Below are 18,675 nucleotides of genomic sequence, written 5' to 3' on the forward strand. Positions count from 1 at the left end.
AAAAGCGGCAGCACCAGCCATTTTAAAATATAAATCATATTACACACACACACAAATACCAAATTATCCTTAACTTCATCAAATGTTAACAACAAAATCATATTAAAATGACAAAAATCCATCCTATTGTATAGCCTTACTTTTTAAAACCCAAAAAAGTAATTTTATATTTGCACTATTTCAAACTTTCAATAGAAAAAAAAAATAAAAAAAACCCTCAACATATGTACACCACCGTAAAGAACATGGCTGTAACATACTGTTTAATTGTTTTTTGGAAAAGACAAGAAACTTTCAATCCATAGGTTAAAGCAAATTAATATTTAGATCCAAACAAACTACTAATCATTCTTTCATTATAAATATATTTCAAAAAAATATAAAAACTTAACCTTTAGCAAGTTTTTTTTAGAAAGACAACTTTATTTTTATATTGTTTCAATCATTTGTTAACTTTTAATTTTTTTATAATAAGTTTCAATTTTATATTTTTTTTACCCCTTATTTCGAGAAAATGCTAAAATATCTCTTTTATCATTTTTTTTTTTATTTATTTTATAGATCACCTATCTAGTTTGCTCTTTATTTTAATTTTTTGATATTTTAAAATTTTTTTTTTCAAAAAAACAAGCATTCAAAAAATATAAAATAAATATGTGAATGCTTTGAAAACATGTTTTTTTTTTTAATTTGGATTTTTAAAAAAAAAATCAATAAGAATAAAGAATAATTAACAACTACAAAAACAAAACAAAAAAATATCATCAAAATGCATAAAAAACAACTTTTTTTAAAAAAAAAAAAATATTTGCTGTTTTTCGAGAATAAAGTTAAAAGTTAAGTCATGAAAAACAATCCAAACATTCCTTAAACACTAAACACATCCAAGTCATACATACAAGTAGTCTAATACTCTATCTTCGAGATGTTGCCAAGGATTGAATTGCTGCTTCCACAGCTTTTGCTTGCTGCGCGGTACCCAGTAGTCGTCCATGTGCTTCACAACAATTACACCTCAGTCAACTCTTAGAATATGGCTTTTCCCTTTAGCCAACATCATTAGCATTAAGTTCAATAATTACTAATTTGAACACCTAAATGGTGGCAAACACCATAGAAGAGCACAAAATCACCAGAAAACCCCATTTCCACCACACCACAGTAGCAGCTCCTGGGACTGATCTCTCGAACAACACAGAATCAGACGTAACAGGACCATAGCCTTGCGATCCTTCAAGTCAAGCCCTGAAGATTTTCATATGCTTCACAAACCCGAAAATTAAGGCTGAACTCCTTGCACCCCTAAAGCAATACTCAAAAGCTAATTTCATTCCGCTGAAGAAAACGCTGGAAATACCAGACAGCTTCACCCAGAAAATGGGAGACACAAAACTTGCAAGTGATTTTTATTGGTGGAAGCTTTTGCTCCACCATGTCTTCATAATCGGTCTAGCCATCCAAGGATACTTTCCTGAGAGCCAATCTGCAGATCCTGTGGAACATATTAGAAACTGAAGATCATACCATTAGTGGAATTAAAATCAACAAAATGATGAAAAAGGGTAAGATTTGAAGCTTACAGCAAGCTGGAAATCTGGTGGAGTGTCCAGCTCAAGGTTCTCCAATTCAGCGATTCCACAAGGTTCGTCATTGTTTCCATTCACTTCGTTTGTATTGTGTGCCATGCCAGTGTATGAAACACGGTTTACCCCTGAATTACTTGGAACACGAGGAGCAGAAACAAAAATTTCATTGCATAACAGAGAATCATCTAAGGCACTGAAATCAGAGTTTTCAACAGCCTGAGATTCACCAGCAAACCATTCAGGGAATTCCACATCACCCTCAAGCTGAAAAACATGTGCTGGGACATCAGGTGCTTCTTCCTTAATCACATTGTTCTAGCCACACAAAAAAAAAAAAAAAAACTTCAGTAAAGATTGAATTCATAGACATGCCATCGAAAACAAAGTCCAAATTTATGAATCTGTTTCATTTTCAATATTCAATGAATGAGCTTTAGCTATCGTTTTGAAATTTTTAAATGGGAATATTCATTTTTTAACAAGTGAATGACCAAGTAGACATAATGTGTTAATTCTTGCATTAGATGTGCTTAAATCTTTCTCAGAGATGAACTATCCTACACACTCCACAATAGGTATATCATATATGCATTACATTATAGAAAAATGTATCAACAAACTAACCAATTTACCTGCACAGCCAACTGCGTTATGTTATCATTGGTAATGTCATCATACATGACAGATTTCGCTGGTCGTGGCGGGTTGGGAGGATTGGAATTAGGGGTCCTTGGACTGGTTTGATGTGACAAAATATCATTATCTTCAATAAGTAGATTGTCATCGTTCTTTTCAGTTTGTTTCTGCTGGTAGAAAATTTTGGAAACTAAATATTCACCTTCCTTTTCATCTTCATCAGTACCCAGATGGTACTGATGCATAACCCATTTAGACTTATCTGGTTTGGACCCCTTCTTTGAACTTTTATAAAGAACCATGATTTTCTTGCAGCCTTTCTGAACTCCATTGTCCATCACAGGTTTTGTCTTGCCTGTCTTGTGCCAACGGACACCCTCCTCATTGGAACCGACTTCACAGTGGATCTTTCGGCGCTTTCGTTGACCAGTAGCATAAGCATTATTTGTTCTGTGAAAGAAATGGACACTATTTCCATCTCTCTTAGCACCTGAAACAAAATTTGGAAATGGTGATGAGAATAATATTTGTGCCCTCCAACAAAGTTTTATCTAATTACTCTTGTTGACTGAGTTTTTCCAGTTATAAATACTTAAGAAAAAACTAGTCATCATGTATTAGAAGATCATGAATGTATGCAGTTTTTAGAAGTTCATGTATGTGTTGGTTCATTATATTTAATGAGTCTTTAAAGAGTCACTTAAAACTTCTATGTGAGAAGTGTTTTAGTCACTGCTTAAGATCGGAAAATTGTACACACATACAAATGCAATAAAAGTTCTCACTATATTCAACAGTTTCTCACCTTCTGCTGCTGTATATAACTTATCATTCCCAACATGGAGGGTTTGGATATCTAAAACATGGCCAACCATGGAGTAAAAAGCTCAACAACTCAAACAGAGCAGCAAAGATTAACTTGTAGGATGATTACTAAAATTTATAATGGTGAATCAAAAATTAGCCAGCAATAACTAGCAGTGACTATGCCCTACACCCCATACTTGAAAAGGTGTTGGTATTCATGCTGGGAAAAGAATTTGTCTGAATCTTTCATAGTGCTTGATACACTCATATTCCATGAAAAAAATTGTCTAATTCAATCAAGTGAATTCATTTTGCAGAAATGGCAGTTAAACGTTCTAAACTGTAGTTATCAACCAGTCATCAAAATGTGGCATTTAGGAAAAACAAGAATAAATATCATGTTTGACAACCACTGACCAGGAAGATTTGCTGGATGGGTATAACAAATTCCTTTATCACCATCTAGTGTTGGAATAAACTCATCAATGAAAATGTGAGGTTTGGAATTCCCAACAGCACATTTTGCTTCTAAATGCTCCAAAAGCTGTGCATCAGAAGGATCAAACTTTACACCAATAGGCAGGCCAGGCCATTCTTGAGTGACCTGCAGATCAGAAGCTCCATGTTAAATACCAACAGCAGTGAGATACACCACAGAAATGCACAATCAGCCATAGGTCCATGATGGATTAACAAGCTCCCAGGTAAAAAATGATAATGCACCTCATGTTAAAACCACAAAGTTGACTCAGGAAAAGTCAGTTAAATAAAAGGAACAGGAAAGCTGCAGCTTACATCACTGTTATCTATATGACAATGACACTTTGGGCATTCACGATTTGCCCCACAGTCTTTGATTTGATAAGCAGAAGATCGAGACACTTTCCTCGCAATTGATCTGCCATCAATAAGCCAAGCCCTGCGAGAATGACACAAGTCATAACCAAATTAGCAAAGCATAATTTCAAAAATATACCAGAAAGAGATGGCAACAGCGACATTTGTAGCAAAAAACAGAGGATTGTCAGAATAACTGTGAATGATACCCCCACTCGTTTCAAATAAGAACTAACAATACGACTAGAAACATTACCAACACAAGTAGACATACAAAACCAGTAATCTTAATTGCTGAAATCATGGAACACAACCAGACATACAAAAGAAGAAAGGGTAAAGAATGGAAGACACATTTTGTTCAAGTCATATCTTAAAAACAAGTTCAAGCAGCTTCAAGCTTCCAGGACAAGACTACAATTTATGATGAGGTTAGTAGGTTTTCAACAAATTTCAGCGATCCTTTTTAACATAATTTGACCTACAACTATAAAAGGAGCACCAGAATTCTAGTCGAAAAGTCTCTCCTAAGTAAGATACTGTAGCTCCTCCAATGCTTTTGGGTATCAGACTCTTCACACAAGGGAATACAATGAGTAGCCAGTTCAAACAAATTATCTCCTCTATATTTGGTTTCATCCGACCGTCAAGAAAAAACTAATCACCACTGATGGAAACTCATTGCATTATAATCAATCCATCAAATATAAACATAAAAGCAGGAAAGTCCTAAGCTTTATGACATCATGCAGGTCCTCCATTCTTCAATTTCTCTTAACTCGGTAGCTCTCGAAAGCCAGAAAAAAATCTTCACCCATCACAGGAGTACAAAAAAGATTAAAAAAAAAAAAAACACACACTAATACACGTATTTCTTTACCAAAATTAGGCAACATTTTTTCATTTATCCCAGGAGTACAAAAATAGAAAAATCCAAGCCAAACCCACATATTAAGATTCCAAAAAAAATTAAATGAATCTAGAATAAGGGACAAAATTAGTCCATAAGTTACAAACATTTGATTTTTCTTCATGATTTCCCACCTTTCAATCAAAAGAAAAAAACCCACAATTATTTTTTTGTAAAAAAGTGTTGATTTCTTCATCGGAAACCAATTTATGTAGAAGCTTATTAAGCACTCCCTCATTAAAATTAAGCTTACCTTGCCATTTCTAGAGAGAGAAAGAGAGATTTCTGAGTATTTTAAGAGCTCAAAAATCTTTCCCTTTTCTCGACCAGACTCAGTGAACTAGAGAGAGAGTGGGTTTATATCTAGATTGTACGCGAGCGGGAAAACTGAGCTTCGGTCTCGCTATGAGAGGCTCGGTTCCCGAACCAGAGCTTCGGGTTCAGAATCTTATAACTAACGAGGTGTGGGCATGACTCTGGAGGGTCCCAAGGTTGACTGAACCTAAACCCGAACCTATGTTCCGTCAATTAAAAGTCGAGCGGTGGAGGACATCGGAAACCGTGTAGGGTGTCATTTTCGTTATTTTGTCCAAATTTAACTTGCTCCCCAAGCTAAAATAGAAACTGTTAAAACTGAAATTACTGCTTTTTTTTTTTTTTTTAACCGCTGTGGATTCGGCTGCTGAAAAAGGTTAATTGATTTTTACTTTTTGTAGTAGTGCTTGCCTTTTGGAAGGAAGGGGAGGAATGTTTTGAGAGTACTGTTTATAACGCGCTGAGAGAGAGGGGTTTATTGGTCTTTAAGTAGATAGTGGATAGATGTCATGTCATGTTGTCATGTCATCGTTAAACTCCATAGAAGAATGAGATTGCCCGATTATTCAGCTGTCAGAGAGATAGATTTCTTTCCTTTTAAAATTGTTTTTTCTTTAATCAGTGCAGTAATACTAGAGTAATACGTCTTTTCAACAAAAAGATTTAGTTAAATAACATAACTTGATTTTATTGTTTTTTTAAAAAATATTTTTTTAATATTATATTTTTAATACATGATAATTATATGCTATGTTTTTAAAATATGATAACTTAAAATATCATCCTTCGTGAGCATAATATTAATTAAAAATTTAATCAGATTGAATGCATCATATATTATCTATTACTCATTTTGCCCTCTCTTCTCTCCTAAAAAACTTGTAAAACACTTAAATTTTGTCTTAACATAAATAAAAAATCAAACTTATCCTAATCTCTAAGCATATGTTAATGTTTTTATATTGAAAATCTATAATTTCTTTTATTGATACTGTTGTTGTCGTTGTTGCCTCAACCATTCTTGTAGTCCTATAACTAAAGTAAATATATTATATTGCTATTAATTTATATTTAGTTTGGTTGAAATCAAATAATTGATTAAGTTGAATTTAGGGTTTGTTGAATCAATAATAAATTAGTGGTTAAATGTTTGCCACACTAAACTTGAAACATGTGGAGAAAGGCTAACTCTTGATGATATCATGATAGAGAACAAGGTCACTCAAACAGGAGCAAGAGTTGGATTTAATCATGCTATTGATGAGCCCAAAATCATCCAATAGATGACGTAAACGTTGATAGATAGATGAATTATATTTGTATATTTTGGGATTACTTGAATATTGTATTATTGAATTATTTTATATTAATTTTTCATATATATATATATATGATTAGTAATTAAAAGTGTATTTTTATCAAGGTTTTATATCATCATTTTACACTTGAAGTATCAATAACTCCTTAACTAAAGCACGTTTTATAATAACAAGTTTGATACTATAAGATACCTTAATTTATGGTAAATATTTATCTTAAATGCAGGCCTATCACATAAATGAAAAGACTGATTGATGAGTTTAAGTACTGAAATTGAAAGGACAAATAAAGGGTCAAACTTAGAAAAGAGATGTTGTTTCAGTTTAAACTGAAACATTGTTCGGTAATTGGGTCATATCTGGAGCTGTAGATCTCAAATTTAAATCTACTTTATATGGATGGAAAAATAAGACGTAGGCCTAAAACTTTCATATGGGGTCCAAGATTTAAAAAGATCATTTTCAAGTCCAAATTATAGCAACAACGGAGAAGTTAGAATTTGTCCTGCAGCCAAGACACTGTTCAGTGTTCAGCCCATATCTTGAATTCTAGAAGTCCAAAGGACCTTAATTTTTTTTCTTTGGAAATATGAGACAATTTGTTAGAACTTTCATGAGTACAATTAGTTCAAATTCAGACATTATCAATAATATTTTGTTCAAATAAAAAGATAAAGATTGTCACCAAGTCAAGATGTGGCCATCCACTCAATAATTAGTCATTAAATCAATAATTTTAAATTTTGTCCTATAAAAGGAGGCATTTGCCATGCATTTAGACATCTTGGTTGTTCAGATCAAGACCATGCTCTTTATTTTTTTCTTTATATTTTTGTAATGTTTAAGTTATATTTTATGTTATATTTTTCTTAATCTCTTATTTATGTTTTTCATTTTCTATACTATACTTATGTTGTTTATTTATATTTCTCCTCTTTATTATGTTTAGCTAAGTTAATTATATCAAGGTGAAAATGTTTCACTAATGGTGTTAGAATATGTATAATATAAACTCAACATGGACTTCAATGTTTATATCTAAGAAAGTTGGTTATTAGCATGTCTTATCTTATTAATTCTTAATATCTTGCTTGTTAAATGGTTAATCTAGATTTGTGTTGTATAACATTTGATACACCAAATGCTTGGCACTTTCATAGCCAACCGTATGGTATAACCTATACCTTTGATATGAAAGAAACTTGATTTATTGTTAACATAAATTAGTATCGTGAATTCCTAACAATATTTAAAAGTTCGGTGTTACTTAAATAAAATAATTAATATGATTATGTTAAAAATTTATAATGCACTATTAAGGATAAATCATTCGATTAGAACCTCCTTTATGTGTGGTTTCTAGTTAATTAATAAAAAGAGTTTATACTATACTTATTTATAATAATATTAGTGGATCCTTTAACCTTGATATTTGTTTTTATCATTGTTGAATCCTCACATTAATCTGACATCTCAAAGTCCTCTTATTATTATTATTATTATTATTATTATTATAGTCAACCTCCATGTGATTCGTCCTCGGTCTTGTAGGTTATTTATTGCTTCGACACTCCTATACTTGGAAAAGACATCAATCTTTTGATCGTGTCAATATATATATGAGAATATGTTGAGTTTAGCTAGAATTTGTTAATTGTGGTTATTGTAGTTTTTTGGAGGTTTTTTTAAACGAGACAAAATTTTAGGTATAGTTCCTAAAAGAGAAAACTCTGTTCAAATTTTGATAAAATTATAAATATTTCAATTCTTTAAAATCATAAAGTAAATAAAATTTCATATTGACAAAAAAACTATGATTTTATAAAAAATTTCAGGCTTAAAACACGAAAAATGACCCAAAACCTTACAATAACCAGAACGGTCAAATCATTTTTGCTATAATTCAACTGTTTTATCAAATGTCTAGTCATTTTGCAAAATAGTTTTGAATCATGTTGCGGTTCATAAATGCGACATTTTATTAATATCGCGGTTGTGATCCATGACATCAGTTGTCATGATTTTAAAACATGATATTTATCAAATGTCAAATTTCTGAACTGCAACATTATTGAAATGTCACGTTTCTGAACTATGATATCTTCAAACTATATTATTTTGCCAAAACGTTTTCATCCTATGCTATTTTGGCATTTAATTATATTTTGGATGCTAATTGCCTAATTTATCCTTTAAAATTATTGATTTTTTTTTCAAAAAAATTATATGTTGAAAAATTATTTGGATTTGAACACAAAAGTATTTTTTTAATATTAATTTTGTATAGAATTTTTATTTTTAATAGTAGATGTATAATCATGTTTTAAAAATAATGTATTTTGCAAATTAATTAACCTTAACAAAAGTTAACTCAAAATTTTATGAAAATTCAATTATCAAAAGATAAGATTTAAGATTCAATGGCCAAGAAAGAAAAATAAGATAATGTAATGTGACATGAGAGAGAAATGAGGGAAGAAAAAAATGGAAAGAAAGAATGGGTCACTGGGTACACATTGAGAATCCATTTTTGATATACTCAGTATCATTAAAAAAATCTCGATGATATAATTCTAACAACATATTGAAAGACCACCAAATAAGGTCATGATTAACCCTAAATTAACCTCGAACAAAACTCCTAACTAATTACAACCTTACTTGGTAGTCTTTTAATGTGTAATTAAAAATTGTCTTATCGAAATCTTTCTAATTTTATCAAGTATGTAAAAAATATGGAGCCTCGATGTATACCTAAAGACCCATTTTTTTTTTCTTTTTTTATTATATTTTTTTCTCTCATGCCATATCAGTTTTTCTCTCAAGCCATTGGATTTTAAATATTATCTCTTGACCATTGGATGCTTGTAAAATTTTAGGTTGACTTTTATACTTGTTATTTAAGACATGAATTCTCGGTTTTGTTCAAATCGTTCTAATTTCTAATACTTTTTTAACTTGCATTATTTTTTAAAATTTTTTATTAATCTGAACTAAAATGACAAAAGACCCTAAAATCATATTCATATTAATATTCAGAGTACGATTATGCTATTTATTAATATTATTAATAAAGTTGTGTTTGGTATTTTTTTTTTATAAATTAATTAAGTTATTTTTTTATAAAAAAAAAGGCTTCAAAAAGTTGTTATCATGTTTTGTTAGAAATAATTTTTATTTTAAATCAAAATTTGTTATTAAGTTAAGAATTTTAATTTATCAAAAGTTAAAACCTTTAATTTGTATCTTCAGGATCCTAACTTATATATTTTTTAATAAAATTAGTTTATGTCTTTTTTTTCCAAATATTTTTCTACTCTAAAATCATTTTAATTCATTTTTACTTTATGGAAAAAAACAACATTTATATTATAACTTAAAGTTAAAAATCATAATTTTAAAATTATATTAAGCAGACTCCTATAGGAACATTCTTTGGCCACCTTTCATGTAACTCTGGTTTGATAAAAAATAGGCTAAACAAGCAAAAATTGATATTATCCACTATACATATGACAGGACCGCAGCTTAAACCATCTCCACAAATGAAACTAATTGGATATCTTTATAAAAAGATTCGACTATAAAAGTAGGAAAAGTAAGTTTTCTTGAGTCAACCTTTGGGAGCAAAATCGTAAACTTAGAGAAAAAAATGTTGAGAATACATTGACATAGTTCATTATTAGAATCATATTAGATTCCTGGCATGCGTGTCAGTTCATAATTTTTTTTAATAAAAAAAATCTTTAAATCTGATAAATATTAAACAATATCTTTTTTATTTTTTTGAAAAACATTCTTCTTTTAAAACATTTAGATGATAACTCTTAGATCAACTTAGATTAATCTGTAAAATATAAGACTCGAATTATGAGATCATGATAACTCTTTAAAAAAAAAAATCAAAACTAATTATAAAAATCAACTCCTAATCAACCCAATACTAAATGAAAAAAATATTCAAATTTAAAAAAAGTTCCTAAAAAGAACTGGCTCAAGTCTATGTGAGTAAACTTGCGACCATGTCATGAGAACATGATAAATAAATAAAAAAAATAATTAAAATAAATAATAAAGTGCAATTCCCAAGCAAACCCAATATTGAAAGATAAAATAGAGAAAAAAAATCAATTTAAATAAATTGGCTTAAAAAAAAACTTGAGTCGATATATGTTAATTTGTCAAAACCGTAACCCAAATCATGAGACTTTGATAACCTCGTAGAAAGTAAATTAAAAAAAACTTCAAAGTCTAACTTCTAAACAAACCAAAGTTGAAGGCCAAAATCAAGAAAAAAAATATTTTAAAAATACAAAAAAAAAAAACTTAAGTCAACTAGAATAAACCTATTAAAATTGTGATTCGGATCATGAGACTTAAATAACTCAATATAAAGAAAAAAAAATCAAAGTCTAATTCTAGACCAACTCAGTGTTAAAATACAAAAAAAAAAAAAAAAAAAAATCCAAAAATACCAACCCAAGTCAATTCGAGTTAGCTATCAAAATCTACAACTCTGATCATGATATTGAGGATCACCTAAAAAAAGTAAAACAAAAACAAATTACGAAGTCCATTTCTTGAAGGATAAAATTAAAAATAAATAAAATATTTAAAAAATATATAGCAATTAAAAATTAAAATCTAAATTTAAAATTAAAAAAAAATAGCATCTCACTTTGCAACTTTAAAAAGAGACAAGCACAACAAAATGGAAAAGGAAAGAGAGGAGATGAAATAAAAGAAGAATGAGTTGCTAGAGCTTCTAATTGTATCAAGGAAAGCTGCTTTCAAAGCATAGAGGGATCTATGCAACCATCCCACTAGGAGGTACTGAACGTGCTTCCCAAATAGTGTTGATGCCTCCACGCATTGGTGTGTAATGAACACCCATCAATAACTTTTTTTTGAATAAAAAAACAATTATCTAATATAGAAACACCAAATTACCCTCCATGAATATGGAATTTACAAAAAGAAACTTGTGTGAAAGGATTAAAATGCCCCTAAACACATGTTTTATTTTTTGTTTGTTTCGAAGAGCAAACATATTGTTTTAGTGTATTCTAATAAATAAAAAGATAAAAAAAAAAAAAAAAACTTTGATGAATAATTCTTTTATTTTTTTTTACTTTGAAAGAAAATAAGTTATTTTACTGTTTACAAATCTAAAAAAACACATATACCATCTAATAATTTTTTAATAACCATATGGCCATTGTAAAAGATCAAATTATCCTTAATACAAAAGCTTTTATTTTTTTCACTAAAAAGAAAATTGGTAATTTTACTATAACAATTCACCTATTAATCTAGTGATATACTAATATTTGTTGTTAATATGTATGCCCCGTGATGGTATTGGATGGATTTTGGAAACTCGTTTATCTATAAATAAGCAAATCTTTAATAATTTTACCATATCATTAGATAAACTATGTTTGTTTTTATTATTCTCATTGTACTATCCATGTAATAATAGCATCATATTTTATGCTTGTAAGAAATATTTAACTTAACCTTAAAGGATATATATTAATTAATCAAATTTTAAATTTATTTTCTAGAGATTATCGGTTCTAATCTTACAAATCTCAAGACACTAGAGGTTTATATGGTGGCTAACTTCAGGCCCCGTAAGATTAGTTAAAATACACATAAACTAACCCGAACATCCACATTAATCTAAAAAAAAAAATATTTAACTTAAAGTTTATTCCATTCAATGCCCAAAAGTAAAATTTGTTTGCAAACTCATTCCCGATTATGATTTCAAATGTATTTTATTTTACTCCTATCCACTCAAACATATCCATTCATTCAAATTAACCGTTTTTGAAATCAATGTCTCTCTAGCTAAAATGAAAAAAATAAAAGAAAATAAATTCAAAAACATGAATATATTATATGTTCTATATTCCAAAGGATGTTCAATTTATATTCTTAATTGATCTTTATTTTTTGAAATAAATACTAAAAATTAAATCATAATACCTAATATCATATTTTTATTAAAAAAATAGCTTAATCAAAAAACTAATAAAAATGAAAATGGAATATAATTTAAACTAAAATAGTTTCAAAAAATTTATATATAATATATGAATATATTCTACAGTGTTAGAATATATTCAATTTAAAGTTGAAAGAAATGTTACAAAATTGCATTACATGATTTTGTAATATTATTAGTGTAGGGTTTAATTAAGAATTAGTAAGGGTATAAATGACATGTAATTTAACTTTTATACTATCATAGTTTTTTAATAATTTAAGGGACAAATAATAAATATAGTAGTTCGCTCAACAAAATTATAGTATTTATATTTATGGATATAAGGTTGAAAATGTAAAATAATAATATTCGAAATATTGCAATGGATATCAAGGTAAATATTACTATTGGCATTTTTGTAAGTTGTAGCTTCAAAAAACAATTAAAGCCATTTTTGTCCTTTTTTTTTTTTTAAATAAGCATCATTCTATCTTATGAAAATCTATTATCATCTGTTTTTGGAGTGAAACCTAATAAAAATGGAATCACCTTCCACTCAAAGAACTCAGGATTATTTAGAAATATAGTTGTGGTTATTTTTTAAAATATTTTTCATGTTGAAATATATCAAAATAATATTTTTTTTTTATTTTTAAAAAATTAATTTTGAGATAAAACGCATTAAAACGATCCAATATATAATAATAATAATAATTATTATTATTATTATTTTTAGCAAAAAAAAAAATTAATTTTTTTGAAAATACAGATTGCCCGTATTTTCAAACGTTTTATTAAAGCTGATTATTAAATATTAATTTAAGATTTTCAATAAAGGTGTAAAAGTTAGAAAAATAAAGGTAAAAACAAGCTCTTAAATAACAATTTCTCAAATTTATAAAACATATTGACACGACCAAAAGATTAATATGTCTTATCCCAAGTGCAGGAGTATCGAAGTAATAAATAACCCAACAAAAACGGGGTCGAACCACAAGGAGGTAAACTATATATATATATAATAAAACAAAGAGTTTATGAGATATTGATGTAAGGATTAAATAATGATAAAACAATTGTCAAGGTTAGAGGATTCACTAATAGTATTAGAAATAAGTATAGTATAAACAATCAAAAAATTGATGTCTTATCCTAAGGGCAGGAATGTCGAAGTAACAAATAACCCGACAAAACCAAAATCAAACTACAAGGAAGGTGAACTATATAAATTAAAAATAATATATATATATATGTGTGTGTGTGTGTGTGTGTGCGCGCGCATGTATAATAAAACAAAGATTTTTATGAGAATTTTATGGGATATTAATGTAAAGATTAAATAATGATAAAATAATTGTCAAGGTTAGAGGATCCATTAATAGTATCAGAAATAAGTATAGTATAAACGACCAAAAGATTGATGTCTTATCCCAAGTGTAGAAATGTCGAAGTAACAAATAACCCGACAAAACCAAAGTCGAACCACAAGGAGGTGAACTATATAAATTTAAAAATAATATATATATATATATATATATATATATATATATATATAAAACAAAGAGTTTATGAGAATTTTATGGGATATTATTGATGTAAAAATTAAACAATGATAAAACAATTGTCAAGGTTAGAGGATCCACTAATAGTATTAGAAATAAGTATAGTATAAACTTTTTTTATTAATCAACTAGAAACCAAACAAAATGAGATTAATTAGATGATTTATCCTTAATAGTTCATTATAAATTTTTAACATGATCATATTAATTATCTTATTGAAGCAACACTATACTTTTAAATATTGTCAGGAATTCATGATGCTAACTTATATTAACAATAAATCAAGTTCCTTTCATAACACAAATAAAGGTTATATCATGTGGTTGGCTATAAAAGAGTCAAGCATTTGTTATACCAAGTGTTATACAACATAAATTTAGATCAACCATTTAACAAATAAGATATTAAGAATTGGTAAGATAAAAAGATAAGACATGTTAATAACAAACTTTCTTGGATATAAATATTGAAATCCATTTTGAGTTTACATTATACCTATTCTAACATCATTAATGAAACCTTTTCATCTTGACATGATAACTTAGTTAAACATTATAAAGAAGAGACATATAAATAAACAACATAAAAACATAAGTATATTAAAGGAAATGAAAAATATAAACAAGATATTAAGGAAAATATAACATGAAATAAAACTTAAACATTACAAAAATATAAATAAAGAAATAAAGAGCATGATCTTGATCTGAACAACCAAGATGTCTAAATGCATGACAAATGCCTTTTTTTATAGGCCAAAATTTGAAACTATTGATTTGATGAATAATTGTTGAGTGGGTGACCACATCTTAACTTTGTGACAATACTTATCTTCTTGTCTAAACAAAACGTCATTGATAATGTTAGAATTTGAACAGACTTAACTAATGAAAGTTCTAGGAAATTGTCTCAGCTTTCCAGAAAAAAAACAATTGAGGTCATTTGGACTTCTAAAACTCGAGATATGGGCTGAACACTGAATAGTGTCTGGGTTACAAGATAGATTCAGACTTCTCTGTTGTTGCTATAATTTGGACTTGAAAACAACCTTTTTAAATCTTAGACTCTTCATGAAAATTTTAGGCCTATGTCTTAGCTTTCCATCCATATAAAACAGACCTAAATCCAAGATCAATAGCTCCATATATAACTCAATGACCGAACAGTATTTCAGTTTGGACTGAACCAACATCTCTTTTCAAAAAATTATATATTTTTTTCAATTACATGGCATTGTTATTTTTTTGTATTTATTTTTGGATCAATTTGTATATCAATTGAGACTAAATCATTCTCTGGATAATCTTAAAAACACATCCCTCACATTGTTCTAGTATATTTAGAAAAAAATTAATAAATTAGTTTAGATAACTTGAATAGCTTTGAAAGGGAAAATACATTTTCTAATTTAAATTTGTAGTTTTAGATTGTTTATTACAATTTATTTCTATTTCTAATATATTAAGAATATATTTAAATATAATAAATTATATTTTTTAATAAGAAACTCTTTAGATAAACTAAATATACTAATATTTTTTAAGACAATATTACCAACTAGTCCATGACTTAAAAAGTGAATTGTGTTCCTAATTTTTACGTAAACACAAATTTTACTTAAGAAGTTAGGGAATTAAAATGATTAATTTTTCTCCAAAATTAATTTTTATATCAATTTCACTCCCTAATTATTTTAATTTCTCAATGAGGAATCTTGTTAGAATCACTAAATTGAAAAGGTTAGAATTTGTTCACTGACCTAATACTATTTCTCTTTTTTCAATTCCAGTTTTCTTTTCTTTTTTTAATGAAAAATTAAGAAATATGTTCATTTGTTAAGAACAAAGAGGACTCTTTCCATCAAATAAAATAAAAAATACATCAAGATTATAACTATTTTTATATATTAAATGAAAACCATAATTTATAATAGTCATCTTAATATTCTATAATTGTGACAATATCATTATAAAATACTAATTTTACTTCATTTAAATTAAGAATTATTATGAAAAGTTATGTTGTTAACTAAAAAAATCTTTATATTAAATTCATAATAAAAACTAAATTTACAACATTATCTAAACATGAAAATATATAAACAAAATAATTTTAATGTTTTACATTGTTAAAAAGTGTTTGTATATAAAAGAAAATATGTATTGTTCATGTTTTTATCCATGGAAAATTTATAGAGAAAAACTGTGAATTTGTTTTTCTAATTATATGAAAAAACAATATTGTAAGAAAAGTAACAATTAAAATTTCATTGAAACAAAATGCTTTATAAGTATAATTCCTCCTTTTCTAATTTGTTTTTTTAATGAAGAAATAGAACCCATGTTCCAAGCCTTTGCTTGAATCGGTTTTCAAATTAAATAGAATAATAGCTGACTTGATATGATATATTTAGAATCCAATTTCATATATATATATATATATATATATATATCTTCTTTTTATATACTGATATGATGATTTTTTAAATTGAATTGAATTAACTTGGATTAATTTCTCAAATCTACAACACATGATACAAGGTAGGTGAGTTTTATAACTTATTTTTTAGGATTTAATTTTTATTTAATTATATAATAAAAAAATCATAAATAAAAGTAAAATAAAAATATTTATAAAGAGCTTCAAAAGAAAAGTGTTCACTGTTATTAAAAAAAGTATACCATAATCTTTTTTCATAAATAAACAAAAACTCAATCGATATAAATTTTTTTAGTATATATTAAAAAAATATTATTAAGGATCGCAAAAAAAAGTGCTTGCCAATATAATTTTAAAAAAGATTGTGATTTTAGTTAAAAAAAAAATTAAAATTTAATGTTATTAAAAAAAAATTCTCAAATTAATGTTTAAACAATCCACTCTAAGTGATTGAGATTAAACATCTTGAAAAGAAAAGGAACAAAACCCTAAATGGGCATTGCACACCTAACCTATAAAGGAGGCCTAGCTCGCAGACTTTGTTACGTTAAAGGGCAGGTGACGTGGTTTAAAAAGAAGGCACAAACTACACGTAATTTATAGTAGTAGAATCCAAAGATCGAAGAGGTCACTGAAAAGTTGGTATAGTTTTTTTTTTTTTTTAATCTATTTTTATTTGAAAATGTCTAAAAAAAAATACTTAGAAATTCAATAAAATTGATATCTCAATCTAAAACACTCATAAATTAGTCTAAAAACATAAAAATTAACCAAATAAAATTTTTCTTTCTCAATCATGGTCAACCTTTTCCATAAAATAAAATAAAAAATAATTTTTTTTTTTTAATAAAACTACTCTTATTAAATAGAACGCATTAACCTTAAGAATGTATATTTTTTAAACAACCATTAACTTTCTCTCCCCTCTCTTATTTTTTAAAAATTCTCTTATTTGTTTTCCAAACTCAAGGGTTAAAACATAAGTAAAATAAAGTTTTTAATCAAAACACAAAAACCTAAAAAAAAAAAAAGATCAAACTTCATGACCAAAATAAAAAAACCTTGTACAATAAAAAGAAGAAAAATGGGCTATAATTTTTTTCTATTATAGATTTTAGTCCTCGGAGTTCTAATTTTTATAATTAATAAAATTGAATTTAATATTTCCAAATCAAATACCAATTTAATGGAAACATATTTTCACATTTCAAGAATCCTTTTGGAAAATATTACAAATAAATTATAAGCCCAAAACCTCATTTAACCTAATTTACAAGTAAAAAAAATCACAACCAAAAATAAAAATTACCAAAAGAATAAAAAGAACTAAAAAAATAATTTCAATAAAAATTGCAATGTGAGAAGATTTACAAAAAAAAACATTTTAGATTGTTTGGAATGATTACTGGATCTTTGGTCAGTCCTAGCCCTATGTTGGGGGTTGAACTAATTTTTTTAATATAAAATTTTTTTTTAAGTATTGTTAATGTCTTTTTTAGTAGAAAAAAATCTAAATCATGTGAGGATTGACTCGATCAACTTAGTGGATTCAAAAACAACTCAAATGACTTATAAAAATATAGCTTGACACAACATAAATATTCAAGATGAGATTTTTTTATATATAAATATTAAGACGAAAACATATTGGATTGATTCGAATCAACTCGAGTTAACTTGCCAAGTCATGAGACTATAATAACCCTAGAGAAAGTAAATCAAAATAAATTATGAATATCAATTTTCAGTAAACTTAATATTAAATGATGAAATTAAAAAAAAATCAATTTTTTAAAAAAATTAACCCGAGTAAACTCATATTAATCTGTCAAACTTGTGACTTAGATCATGAGATTGAGATGACCAAATAGAAAGCAAATTAAAGCCAATTATAAACTCAATTCCCAATCAATCAAGTGTTGAAACATGAAATTGAAAAAAAAATCTAATTAAAATAATAATATAAAAACACTTCAAGTCAATCTGAGTTAATCAATTCTCGTGACTTGAGTTATAAGACGAGAGTAATCACATAGAAAATAAACCGAAACAAATCATAAAACCTAATTCTCAATCAATTCAATGTTAAAAAATAAAAAAAAAAAAAAACACATTCGAGTTAATCCATCAAACTGATGATCCATATCTTTAGACTGAGAATCTTATAAAAACTAAATTGAAAAAAATTATAAAATTTAATTTTTAATAAATCTTTAATTGATATTGATTTTTTTATTGAAAAAAACAATAAAAATCTAAAAAAATAAA

General features: G+C 27.2%; 1 protein-coding gene across 3 annotated transcripts; it reads right to left on the reverse strand.

Annotated features, from left to right (window-relative positions):
* Positions 1–845: 845 nt before the first annotated feature.
* On the reverse strand, positions 846–5,179 carry LOC118050444 (SUPPRESSOR OF GAMMA RESPONSE 1). 3 transcript variants are annotated; one of them, XM_035060791.2, is made up of 6 exons: positions 5,030–5,179; positions 3,825–3,948; positions 3,447–3,633; positions 2,219–2,712; positions 1,581–1,901; positions 846–1,511 (listed from the first exon to the last, which is right to left on the reverse strand). In XM_035060791.2, the coding sequence occupies exons 1-6, from the start codon at positions 5,035–5,037 to the stop codon at positions 1,407–1,409; spliced, it is 1,239 nt and encodes a 412-aa protein (XP_034916682.1). In that variant the 5' UTR covers positions 5,038–5,179; the 3' UTR covers positions 846–1,406. The 3 variants fall into 3 exon arrangements, with proteins under 3 accessions (XP_034916682.1, XP_073261304.1, XP_073261305.1); XM_073405203.1 differs by having other exon boundaries at positions 4,884–5,117; XM_073405204.1 differs by having other exon boundaries at positions 846–1,492; positions 4,884–5,115.
* Between the last annotated feature and the right edge of the window lie 13,496 nt (positions 5,180–18,675).

This window comes from Populus alba, chromosome 16, assembly GCF_005239225.2.
Source record: "Populus alba chromosome 16, ASM523922v2, whole genome shotgun sequence".
NCBI classification, from domain to species: Eukaryota; Viridiplantae; Streptophyta; class Magnoliopsida; order Malpighiales; family Salicaceae; genus Populus; species Populus alba.